Raw genomic sequence first — 13,420 nt, 5'->3', positions numbered from 1 at the left:
TCTATTCATCCCAAAGATGTTCAGTGGAGTTCAGGACAGGGCTTTGTGCACGCCAGTCAAGTTCAGTAAACCATTTCATTATGGAGCTTACAGTGTGCACTGGGACATCATCATGCTGGAATAGAAAAGGGCAGGTCTCTACGCTAACATGTTTGTTTAGGAGCTCTCGTGCCCATATACAACTTTAGGGGCACAGTCAGAGGTCAGCTTTTAAAGACTGTTACATGTAACCATTAAAGAATTACTACAGGATTCAGAAACAAAAGATGCTTGACACATGCCTCCTCTGATAAACCATTTTCCCCAAGTTATAATTTTTTTATTTCATTGTATATAATGAAAGTTTACTTAATCCATTTGAGTTGGGACTACATGAATATTTTGTGTTGTGTGAATGCAGCATTGATGAAACTGAGCAGCATGTTTTGCATGGGACACAATGGGGAGATTAAATATTCAAATTAGTGTTTAATGTTTTGTAATTGAGGTTTAGAAGAACTTGTGTAGTTTTGGAGGTTACCATTATGGTGAAGAGTGTACTTTGAGCTATTAAGGATGCACTGATGGATCAGCAGCCGATATTTATTGACCAAATTAAAACCATCAGCATATCCGTAATAAGCATGAAAAGGCTGATATGAAAAACCAATGGTTTATTTATAATTAATTAGTAGCACACATTGTAAAAAAAAAAAGGTTGGCACTAATTAGAACATGTAAAATTAACATTTTATTCTCTCGTTCTCACCTTAATGCGGAAAAACCGCCATAAATGGCGTGATAGTTGTGACAGCGGCACTTTCCTATAGGCTACATGATGAGGGAAACCATCCAAAACGCTTTGAAACCAGAGCTGTTTGTTTCTTTGGTTTAAACTTTTTATATTTCCATAATGTTGTTGACACTTTTCGGGAATTGCCCAACATATGCATACATAGTATGAATTTTGTAATGTTCTATCATACATACATGTAAAATGTGAGTTCTGTTGTTTTGAAATGCAAAAACAGAAGTGCAAAAATGTATTAGAAGTATATTACATCAATCATCATGTTATCATATTTAGTTTATCTTTTTATTTTGTATTTATCTTTCATTGTGGCTCAACAGATCCAATCCATCTTTAATGGAAATGATTTATTGTTAGAACAGTGAAAATGCTTTTGTACCTCTTTGTACATTTTGAAGTAATTCCAAAGTAAAACAGTGATCTGATGATAAAATAAGGTACTGTAAGTGGCAATATATTGGTATCGGCCTATGGTTTTTGTTAAAATCGGTATCAGCATCAGCCAAAAATGTTCGTATTGGTGCAACCCAACTAACGATGAGGACAGGTAGATGTCACTCATTAAACCGACTGCTCACTTCATTCCAACCAGCATGCTAACATTCACTTTCACTAGTTAGTAGTGTACAACAGGGCTAAAGGTCCAGCTGGGTAAAAGGCTCCTTTCAATCAAATGCTAAAGGCCCCGACATACTTCCAGAGAAGTCTTTCTTCGTGCAGGAGTAAAAATGTTCCAAAACAGCCAAGTAATGGTATACTGTTTAGGAACATCCAGACGCCCGTCACACTGCTGTGAGAGGCGTTTAGAGGAGCATTTAAATATGAGGACACTACATGTAAAACCTTTCAAATGTGTTCTCAATGACTTTATGCTATGAGTAGAATTCACATATGCAGTAGAACATTTTTAATTTGTCTTGTTTAGATTCTGAATTCATCACGCTAATGCGCTAACACGCTATATGTAGCCATAATATGCACCGATTACATTAATGGGCAGATGTGTGAATGGCTTTTGTGGCAGATGGCATGAGTGAATGGGCACGTGAGAGTATTTGAGTAGATTTGATTCCTTTTGTAGAATAATTAAAACTTGCACGATATGGTCTTCCATACCGGTGTGTTCACGTTGAATACTGACTGTAAAATGTAAACAAAGTAATAGGTGGAGCTTCAGGTCACACCTACCGATGACGTGGACTAATGGCATCAAGAAGGTGTTTAGCAGCCGGTTAAAGGTTTTCCTAAAATTTCGCCCAGACGAACTGTTACAAACCACCGAAACGAACGCAAAAACACCTTCTTTTTGTTCTAAATTATACCCATTTGTTCATCAGTTTTGTATGAAGTATATCTGGGCCTTAAATAGCAGCAAAAACTCCCCGAGTACTTTCCTAAACACCTGTTTGTCACTATATACACTGCAAAATATTCCTGATCCATGAGATCTGTGTGTGTGTGCTGTTTAGAGGTGGACTGTTTTTATATTTTTAAATGTTGCAAATGTATGTAGCTGATAATTATCACATTTATTTTGAGATAAAGTACTTATTTATCATTTTCATCTTTGTTCCAGGTGATTAAATCAAAAGTTTGGGGCCTGGGTAGCTCAGTGGTAATGACGCTGGCTACCACCCCTGGAGTTCGCTAGTTCGCTAGTTCCAATCCAGGGTGTGCTGAGTGACTCCAGTCAGGTCTCCTAAGCAACCAAATTGGCCCGGTTGCTAGGGAGGGTAGAGTCACATGGGGTAACCCTTCTCATGGTCACTATAATGTGGTTTGTTCTCGGTGGGGCGCATGGTGAATTGAGCGTGGTTGCCGCGGTGGATGGCGTGAAGCCTCCACACGCGCTATGTCTTAACTTTGTGCTCTCTAGCGACATCTGTGGTTGAAAGTTAAAATGGAAATGAATTTGCGTTAGAACACTTTACGTGAGTCGTGTTTCGGCACTGCTCTTCTGCACAGATGAATCTCATGATTTGAGGTTACCTGGACATCACCTGTGTGTGATCATGACTGGAAGATATTCAGAGCCGGAGTCATAATGTGCTGTTTTAATGTTGATATTATGTTATACAATTTAACATTTAAAAATGAAATATTACTGGCTTTGATGAAGATAAACAACTCTTATTGACATATTTTAAAAGAATTTGGCATTCCAAATTGGGAGAAAAAGGGAAAAAATCCCCCCCCAAAAAAAAAAAAAAAAAAAGAAAAATAAGAAGTTTTTTAATAATTATCTAATAAGTGAAAGGATAGTATTTGGGGTAAAAAGCCCCCTGTTACAGGTGCTAAAGACCCCTATAAAACACATTGTTTTTTTATATGGGGCGAATAGATTTGTTCTGAAGAATGTTCAAAGTGGGCTTATTTATAGAAAACCTGTGATGTTTTAAAATCCCAAATGTGTTTATACATGAGATTCATCAATATATCCACAACATTTATGGAACAACTTACATCTGCACAACAAAACGAATGAACAGGTGAACTTTAAATAATGCGCTAGTCAGAATAATCATAACTTGCGTTGTGAATAAGAAACACGCTACATGCAATGTAATATCCTTTCACGGAAAATGAATATGTCTCTAAAGCATGAAGAATTCAGAATACAGGCTAACTTCTAAAAAGTATCTAATACTTCATTCTATACATTATTATTTCAGGAGCTCAGGTTTTTCACAACAAGGACAGTAAGTACATTTAAACTGTATGTTTGATACATGTTTACATTAGAAAATGTTTATCATTTTTTTTCTAAATATTTCATTAAAGTTTGGTCTGTTACATTTTGACACATTTTTGTCTATTTTGCATGTCATCATCAAGTAAAATATATTATTTTCGTTGACTAAAATTTTGGCATTTTTGTCAGAGTAAAACTGGCTAAAATTAATGAATATAACATGATGAAATATTTATTATTTTTAAAGGACATTTTCGTCAAAAGACTTAAACTGTAACTAAAACGAAAAACTGAAAAAAATGAACACAGCAGTTGATAAAGCAGGTGAAACTGTAGGCCTAATAACACTGTAAACTAAAAAAATAAAACGAGCAATAATGGGGATAAAATACACTTTATTAAACATGAAAATAAAATGTACAACAAGTCCATTTCAGAAGTCATATGTATTAGTAAACATGCACAGTAACTTCCCATGACAACGGATCGCGATCGGTAAATACACGAGTAATGTTCGATTCATAAAAGCATGACCCCCACCAGACAACATACTGTATCCAAGCATTATAACAGGTAAACAACTTGACCAAACAGATAAACAGATAAACATCTGTACTGCAGTGATGATGTCCTGAACTGTGTGAGTGTGACTGAACTCAACGTTCTCCAGCCGGAACACGAGACCCACGGTTCTTCTTTTCTGTGTTTACGGACATGACGTCATGACGCAAGGATGAACGACACAAGCCAGCGATTTCACATCAAATCCAACCCGACAGTTCAAAATACAAATCATTATATTGGCTTATCGCAGTGAATCGAGGTAAAGTAAGAACATTATTTTGAACACTGACTGTTTATGTACTTAATCAATACTGGCAATTTGTTCATTTTTAACCAAATCGTACATAGTGCAGCTTTAAGGAGTGCCGTTAACCCCATTGTACCCTACATAAAGAAGTAAAAGACATTTATTCAAGTTATATTTGACACATCTACTTTTGTTGGGTTGACCCAATTCAACTAGGTTCTTTCTACACAACGTGTTTGTGTTGAGATTACATAGTCATTTTAAGTTAAGAAAACTCATTTCACGGGGTCTGGGTATCTCAGTGAGTACTGACGCTGACTATCACACCTGGTGTCACGAGTTTGAATCCAGGGCGTGCTGAGTGACTCCAGCCAGGTCTCCTAAGCAACCAAATTGGCCTGGTTGCTAGGGAGGGTAGAGTCACATGGGGTAACCTGCTCGTGGTCACTATAATGTGGTTATCGCTCTCGGCAGGGCGCATGGTGAGTTGTGCTTGGATGCCGCAGAGAATAGCGTGAAGCCTCCACACGCACTATGTCTCCACGATAATGCACTCAACAAGTCACGTGATAAGATGCACGGATTGACGGTCTCAGACGCGGAGGCAACTGAGATTCGTCCTCCACCATCCGGATTGAGGCGAGTCACTACACCACCACGTGGACTTCCAAATTGGGGAGAAAAAGAAAAAAAAAAGAAAGAAAACTCATTTCAAACATGTGGAACTACTGTCCATGACTGAATCAAGTTCAGCTATTTTTTTGAGTGCAGAAGGGGGTGTCCACATACTTTTGTCCATATAGTGCATCTCCATGTTATAATCTCTGTTTTCACAGAATTGTTTTGAGAAGAACTGAAAACTCTGTCCTATAGTGTGTAGTGTGACACTTCTGACCTTTGCTCTCATGCACTTAAACTAAAAGAGCTTTTCTCTGTGCAGTTACTTTAAGTATTTTACTTCAAGTATTCACACCAGGACAAGCCCCAGAGTTAAAACATCATGAGGTGCACTACATAGCCAAAAGTATTTTTGAGATGAATCAGAAGAACATCATCAGTGCCCAACCTTAGTGTGTCCGAATGCAAGCAAATCCCCAAAGCCATGTTCAACATATGAGTGATCCGGTTCAGGTGTCCACTTACTTTCGGTTCACTGTACGTACCTCATAATGAAAGGTGGCATCCAGGAGAAGTTCGTGAAGTCTCCTCTCGCCCAGCTCCTGACTACCTGCATCAGAAACGTAGTGAAGAACCAGCACCTCATCCTCCAGGAAGCGTCCGTGTTTGGCCATAGAGCGCATGGCCACCTGAAACTTCTTCTGCAAGTTCATGCTCTTGTCAACCTTTGTGAACATCATGAGGGCATGAAAGCGCTTCAGTCTCAACGTCTGTCCCTCCACGTCATCTCCGGTTCCTCTCCGGCTCTCTGGATGACCAGACCTGATGTCTACGGACAGATCGGCATCATCACGGTTGGTGTTTTGGCTCGCTTGCGTCTCCTTGATGCGTTTTGTGGTGCTGGAGAAGTTTTGCTTTTCTGAGCCGAAGTAGTAGAATGCCACCACTGCAAGAGCTGCGGCAAACAACAACATGACCTGATAGGACCTGAAAGTGATTGACAGCAGGCGCAGGAGACCCATGTCAGCTCAGGATGCCCTGTGGTCCACCTGAAGGAAGTTCCTAACCCCTGACCATGACCTGTGTGCGAGAAGAAGGAAATCTAGTGGTCATGAGACATGCGAGAACTAATAATGTCACACAGATATCTTCAGAAGACTTGGGATATGGTGCACGAGTCGTGTAGACAACTTCAGTCCCCATCCAGCATCTTCTTCAAAACACAGCAGAAAGAAAGTCATTCGGGTTTGGAACAACATGACGGTGAGTACATGATGACACGATTGTCATGTTTGCCTGAACTGTTCATGTAGGTCGAACTAGGAAATGCGTTTAAAAAAACTTTTCAAATATCAGATAACAGACACGATCTCGCTGGCTCACTTACCGCCGGCGCCACATTCAAATGAGAAGTCCGTTAACTGTCAATCATTCAAATGAGAAGTCCGTTAACTGTCAATCACATCGAGCTTTCTGAACACTGACGATAAAACGAAACGCCAAGACAGCAGCAGCCATTGCTCACCGGAAATATGTCATAATAAAAGTCTTTAGCTAACTGTAACCAAACAGGGAGTACAGGAAGAAAAGATAAAAGTGTACATGTTAAGCTGTTTTTTTAATACAGCAAAGAAATAAATGAGATTATATAATACACCATAGAGAAAGTTTAGAAAAATATTTTTTATTATAAATGTTTCATATATTTCATAAGTTTTGATATATTATTGGATTTGCAATGTGCAGAGCATTCCACTATTTGTATTTCATTTATAATAATAATAAAAAAAAAGACATCTATTCTGCATAAACTGCATATATGACGTAAATGTGTGTGTCAGTGTCTGAAATGAACTTTTACATTAAGGAGCAATATTTGCCCCTAAATAATTCTATATAGGGGCTTTTTAAAAAAAAAAAAAAAAAAAATTTTTTTTTTTTTAAACAAATCGTCTCATCTGTTTATGTCAAATAATTCCATTAAATCAGTTCATTAATACAGATTCTCTTAATTATTTATTACCTCTTACCTTTTATGTGATTTTATATATATATATATAAAAAACTAGGACTACAATAGAATATTAAGAACTATATCGGAGGTTACACATTTTTTGACCCCCATTTTACATTTTGGGGGCATTTTTTTACACTTTTGGTGCCATTTTCCCTCCCCAAGCACCCTTAATTTCTCACCCTGGTGCATAACATCAGTAATAATCAGGAAAGCTTTCTTGAAATACATTTATTTATACATAGTCACATAACACTCAAAGTACTGAAGACAGACGGGATATAAAGCGACTCTTGAACTGAAGTGCACAATGAAACAGAAACATGAGGCTGATGGTTTATAGATGGTTTGTACCGAGTGCAGTCATGGGCCAAAAAAAAAAAAAAATCCCCTCATCGACAAATGATCAACAGAAATAATAGGGCAACTTTTTGAAGTTTTATTTTCTTTTTTCTTCATTTTAAACTTTACTCTTGAATCTCATGCAAGGAAGGAGATAAAAAAAAAAGTATTTGGCCCGCTATATATAAATTTATAATGATGATAGTAAAGAAAACTATATCTTTATGACATCAACACATAAATGAGTAAAATGCATTACAAAGAGAGAGAAATGTAACCACTCCAACCATTTCAGAAAAGCACAGAAAACCGCTTTGACCTTTTTATTAATTAGAGTCATCGATATACTCCTGACAGTCTTATATAACAGCAAATAAATGTACAATTGATTTTCCTTTATATTCAAATTATCTTTTTTTCTCTCTTTATTGGTGTGGTAGAGTTTCTGATGAGTAAAACATTCATAATCGGTATGAAATTGCCTATGAATATAAACCTTTAGTGCTATGTAACATCGACGGCTTTGTTGACACGCAAACACGATTCTGAGCAATGATATTCAAGTACAACATCTGAATCTTATTAAACATTTTGTTGTTTAACTCCTACTTTTTTTCCTTTGCCATACAAAAGACTCCAAAATTTCTGCGTCTCAATAAATTATGTAAGCGAGTCGTTCGATGATTTAAAATGAAATGTCAATTAGAAAGCTATCAATCACATTAGATGATTGTGAATGGGCTTATTTTTAGCGGGTCCAGCCCAAGATCTGTAGCCTGTACAGACGACAACACAAGGATTGAACAGAAGCATGCATTAAATGGCTTTCGGTGAGCGAACATAAGCTGCTGACCGTCACTAACTTCTACAGCAGCTGAGTCGAGCAAGTAAAAGAGCTGCTTAAAACACATGCAGGAGATTAAAGTGTCCCACAGGACTGAAGGCAAAGAGAGAAATAACGGAGGAATAAAAAGTGCACGAAACACCTGCATACATCAGTCTAAGGGCAATCTGTTCACGTGTTTACTGCATATACGAGTTACTACGAATTTTACAAAAAGGTATAAACAGCAAATTACTGCATAAGTGTGCAAGTCAACAGCAAGTCAAAAAATCGTTTTATTAATCACTATCCCTATCTTCCAGTTAATCACTCAACAACAAAATAAACATACTTCAGAAGTCAAATTTTGTAAGTCTTGTTTTCAGTTTATTTTTCTTGTTGTTCCTTGTTTTGAGCATAAAACTCACTCAATCTAATTACATTATGCCTAAAACAAGGCAATTTACTAATGTGGCAAAAAAAAGAAACACAAATCTGGTCTTACTTATAATTTTGCATCTCCAGTCGATATCTCTTGCTTTAAGGATGTTTCGATATTTTCACTGGAAAACAAGACAAAAACATTGATTAACCTTTCCGTGGTCTTAAAGGTCAAGTCCCTACGTTGACCCTAGAGGGTCAAATTGACCCTTTTTATGTTCAATCTCAAAAGCTTGTAATAAAGGCTCTGTTTGCTCTATCGCTCTATTGTTGGTCTTAAATCGTTTGTCTAGGTGCCAGCTAAAACCAGAAAATAAATTCTCTTTATCACCTATCACAATATTCAGATCTGAAAGGCAGGGGGAGCCCCAACTCTGCCATAGACATCCAGTGTTTTTTGAGAAGCCTCACCATAACATTGTAGAAAATGTCAAAATGTTATTATAAGAACACACACACACACACACACACACACACACACACACACAACCCACACTCACACACAACACAACTCACACACACACACACACACACACACACACACACAACACACGCACACCACTCACACAACACACAAACACACACAACAAACACACACTCACACAACACACACACACACAACACACAACCCACACTCACACACAACACAACACAACTCACACACACAACACAATTCACACACAACACACACAACCCACATACAACACACACACTCACACACAACACACCACACACTCACAACACACACAACACACACTACACACACACATACAACACACAGACACCCACAAACACACCTTAGCAAAAGATACAAATGCAGACACAAAAATGCAGTTCAGCGGGGCTTCCAAAATATACTGGATGTCTGTGGGTGGAGTCACAAACGTTGGGATGCCCCCGCTTTTCAGATCTGTATGTTGTAATAGAAAAAAAAAAAAAAAATGTTTTGTGTTTTCTGCCATCTAGTGGAATGATCTAACACTAAAAGTAGGAAGATATAGCAAACAGAACATTTATTACAAGCGTTTTCAACGTTTTTAACAAGATTTTTTAAGCTGCAGTGAGGCGTCTCCTGCCTTTAAGAACTGTATATTGGAATAGATGGTAATAGAGAAACAATTGTTTTGCTAGTGTTAGCTGACACCTGGACGAACGATTTAAGACCAAAAATAGAGAGATAGAGCAAACAGAGCCTGTAATATAAGCTTTTGAAATTGAACATAAAAAGGCCCTTAAGGACAACGTAGGGACTTTTTTTTGTTTTTGTAGCTTTGTGTATAAATACATGAAATAAACAAAAATGACATTGTCAGGTTCAGATCACCTCTGTTGTCATGAAGTTTTAGGCCAAAAACTTAAAGTTAAGTTAATGTAAATCAGTGCTAAAAATTCAAAAGGGTCAAATTGACCTATAAGACCAAGGAAGGGTTAAGAAAATGATCAGATGATCGTCAGATGTGGTCCAACAGAATTACCCATCATTTTAGCAGACTTTAAGAAGAAAACTCTTTTAAATGGTTTTAGCAAAAATCCTTGAAATAAGTCGTCATTTAAACGGTTTATTTAGTTTGAAGACGGTTATGCGGGTGTGATCACCGTCATAGTGAGCTGCAACAAGAACAAAACAACAAACATAATAAAAAAAGGTGTGCGAGAGAATTAGTATTGGTTGGTTTCCTGCCAGTATCTACTGTATATATCCATTTAAATAGCACGATTGCACCTCATTTGTACATGTACATTTTCACAGCTTTAAAGTAATGCAGAAACATGACAGGCATTTAGATCAACTGACGAGAGAGAAAACACCGGGCCAGATAGTGCTGATGCTGGAGTGCTTGTTTGTTTGGGAATTGAAGACGTAGACGCTCGAGAGCTTGTAAATCAACAGGCAAAGGGAGCGGATTGAACTGTCGGCCCCAAGCAAGGCACTTAACCTGACTACAGAGGGCGTCGTCTTCCTGTTTCTACATGTCCATAAGAACGCTTTAGTTAATTAGTGCGAGAGCCACTTTTCAAAGCCCGAAATTAACCCTAACTAACTACACGATACACTGCATGCGTCCGATTAAACAAAGAAAAGAAAATTCACTTATCTTGATTGCTCAATCCAAGTTAGAAGCTGAAGCGCCACATCGGAGACATTCACTGCACATTGTCCACACTTACAAAAAGGAGACATTGTGGAGGACAGAGGGTGTGTACATATATATAGTATATGTAGTGATACTGCGCTGCACTGTAGTGTCAGTGGTAAATAATATTTCACCCACTCAAAGCCATTTCACCATCTAAAACATCCATTTCGTCCATAGAATCTTTCAAAATACTGAATAATTACATACAGTAGGGCCATCGGTCTTTTTCCTGCATCAGTCAAACATGTCAACATATGCAAACAGATATAGTGTGGTTGAAAAATGCTGTTCCAAACACCCCGATTCAACTGAAGGGGGAGCACTTCCTATCCTGTTCATACGATGCAAATGTGTATTACGGCTGTCTGGTAAAACACATAGAGTCATTACTGATAACCTGGATTCCTCTGATGTTTTGCACACTGGAACCAGAAAAACATCAGCTTGATTCATTGGCGGATATTCGACTACTTTAAAGACCTCTTGGGCGAGCAGTAGTTCCCCTTTGTGTCAAAATCCACACTAAATACTTCTGAGGACATTCATCCGAGTTTTAGTGTTATGCTTTTTTTTTGTGGGGCAGAATGGCAAGTAAATATTGAGTATTTAATTATGAAAATATCTGCATTAAATCAGATATTGGCCATCTTGGTCAAGCACTAGAGGAGCTACACCATTATCTTGTGGTTAGTGAAGAGTGTTATGTGATTATTGAGAACATGTTGTAATGGAGACGAGACATTTGTATGAGAAATACAAGTATGTAGTGCTACGAACGTGAGAATATGAAAAAATTCATAGAAAAATCAAAACATCCAGTGCATAATCAGGTATACAGGTTATCGTTTGCGCTCGCTGTGCATATAAAGGAAGAAAGCTTATGATCCATCACTCAAAGGACAGGACACACTTCAGCACCATCAGTTACACCTCCACTGTCTTTCAGGGCATTAGTGTTGGTTTGGTAAATAAAGGTCAGGTAACAGACCAGACGGTTTCATACCCTGTTTTCTAGAGTGTTCTCGGAGGTTCTGTGCATATTAGAAGGCATTTGTAGTTTTAAACAGGAAGACGCGAGCATTCCCGCCAAAGCTCCTGAAGAGTACAGAACCCTTTTCTCAAACAACATTTGTTTTTTTCCCCACAAAACAAAAATATCATAAATATTAATAAGTAGAATTGACTCTCCAGGAAAAGAGCAGCACAAGGGGGAAAAGACAAGGCTATAATGTACAAGCACGTCTCAGTATGGAGGACAAACACAAAGTCCTTCTGGGTTGATTTAGTGCTCTGAAGGTCATTTGTACATGAGGTTTGGGTGCCACGATTCCATATGGCATAGATCGAGCAGCACGGCCCAGAACAAAGGTCTTGGTTTGGCCCGTTATGTGCCGGTGGGTCGAAATTCGCTTCAGCTCAGTTTTGGGCGTGGTGTCGGATGGTGTGGAAGATCCAGTCCATCTTGGTGGTCCATCCGCCGTGGTGAGCATCATTCATCTGCTTCATGAAATAGTCCAGGGCTTCCTGCTCGGTTTTGTCCAGCGCCAGGGTCTTGCGGATGTAAGCGATGTCGTCGAAGGACTGCAGCTCTGGCATGCCCGAGCCCAGCATCATGGAGAAGAGGTTGATGAACAGGTTGGCGTGCTGTCTGATGGCCAAGTAAGCCTTGTAGCACATCTCCTGGAACCTGCATGGGGGAGACGATGAGACGCATTCAACTCCAGCTTCATTACACTGCAGTGTGGAACATTACAATAAAACTCAATGTGTATACATAAATAACATTCAACATAAGTTACTGTGCTGTCAACATGAAACCAACATTGACACTTTTACTTTATGATACACGTCCCTGGTCTTAATTCATCAATGCTAGTTATTCTAAAGACAAATTATCTTCATAATATTTTATGAAAACGTACTAATAACTTGCTCTGCCTCTGAAATGACATCACCAATACCTCTTATATTCACACCACTGGTCAACGCTTTTTTTCACCATTCAATCAATTCCTAATTAGTAAAATCAAGTCCCGACCTACATTATTTCTCAGTGAATATCCCACATCCCATAAGATGCATTTCAGGTGATCCAATCACAAGTGGTCAGCGCTAAATAAACTGTAGCTCGGATCACAAAAACCACAAACGAATTTTCTGTAACATAAATGCAGAAGTGATGGTTATCAATGAGAAGTTCAGATTCTAAGCTTTCAAACGATACCACATATGCATGACTGTATGCATGCCTGACTGGGTCCGCAAAGTTGCAGATGTAAATACAGGAAATCCACTAAAATAACGGATAATTCCGCTCGAAATGTTGCATTTGTGCTTGGATTACATTTCAGCTGTATCTGAGAGAAACAGCGTGTTGTTTTTCACACTTTCTTTGTCTTTTCTGACTTTGTTGCAAATCAGAGACCCTCTCCTTCAGATACGGACACAAGTGGTCACAGGAGGTGCATTTAGCGACCAGGCGTAAACAGCGATGTGTCTGACCTGACCACATGTGATACGATCATCTGAGATACATCTTAATACCAGGAGTAAACGAGGACATTGTGTAAGTAAAATGGGTTGTAAACACCATTTCATGTCGACTTCAGTTGAGGAATGATTTGAGCATCCTTGTAGCCGGCTGTAATATGTTCCATCCATAGATGAATAAAAAACACCGACCACAATGAAAGAGCACACATACATTTTAAGCACTGAATGCTCACTCAAGGCCTGTCCTTCAGCTGGAGA

At 38.4% G+C, this 13,420-nt stretch overlaps 2 protein-coding genes across 6 annotated transcripts in view; both read right to left on the bottom strand.

The window, feature by feature from the left end:
• Positions 1–6,435, bottom strand: part of LOC127425914 (xyloside xylosyltransferase 1-like) — a 54,027-nt gene extending 47,592 nt beyond the window's left edge. The window contains exons 1-2 of one of the 2 annotated variants that reach the window (XM_051672231.1): positions 6,299–6,435; positions 5,457–5,991 (exon numbers count right to left, since the gene is read on the bottom strand). In XM_051672231.1, the coding sequence (XP_051528191.1) occupies positions 5,457–5,933 (477 nt within the window). In that variant the 5' untranslated portion in view covers positions 5,934–5,991; positions 6,299–6,435. The other variant, XM_051672230.1, reaches the window with a different exon arrangement.
• Positions 6,436–7,576: 1,141 nt separating this feature from the next.
• The window catches only part of LOC127425899 (phosphatidylinositol 4,5-bisphosphate 3-kinase catalytic subunit alpha isoform), a 28,485-nt gene continuing 22,641 nt past the window's right edge, over positions 7,577–13,420 (bottom strand). For all 4 annotated transcript variants that reach the window (XM_051672196.1, XM_051672197.1, XM_051672195.1 and 1 more), the window contains one exon: positions 7,577–12,356. In XM_051672196.1, coding sequence (XP_051528156.1) covers positions 12,086–12,356 — 271 coding nt within the window. In that variant the 3' untranslated portion in view covers positions 7,577–12,085. The remainder of the gene's footprint in view (positions 12,357–13,420) is intronic.

The sequence above is a fragment of the Myxocyprinus asiaticus genome, chromosome 35, assembly GCF_019703515.2.
Source record: "Myxocyprinus asiaticus isolate MX2 ecotype Aquarium Trade chromosome 35, UBuf_Myxa_2, whole genome shotgun sequence".
NCBI classification, from domain to species: Eukaryota; Metazoa; Chordata; class Actinopteri; order Cypriniformes; family Catostomidae; genus Myxocyprinus; species Myxocyprinus asiaticus.
Note: the sequence above shows the minus strand (reverse complement) of the source record. Positions and strands in the feature narration are given on the sequence as shown.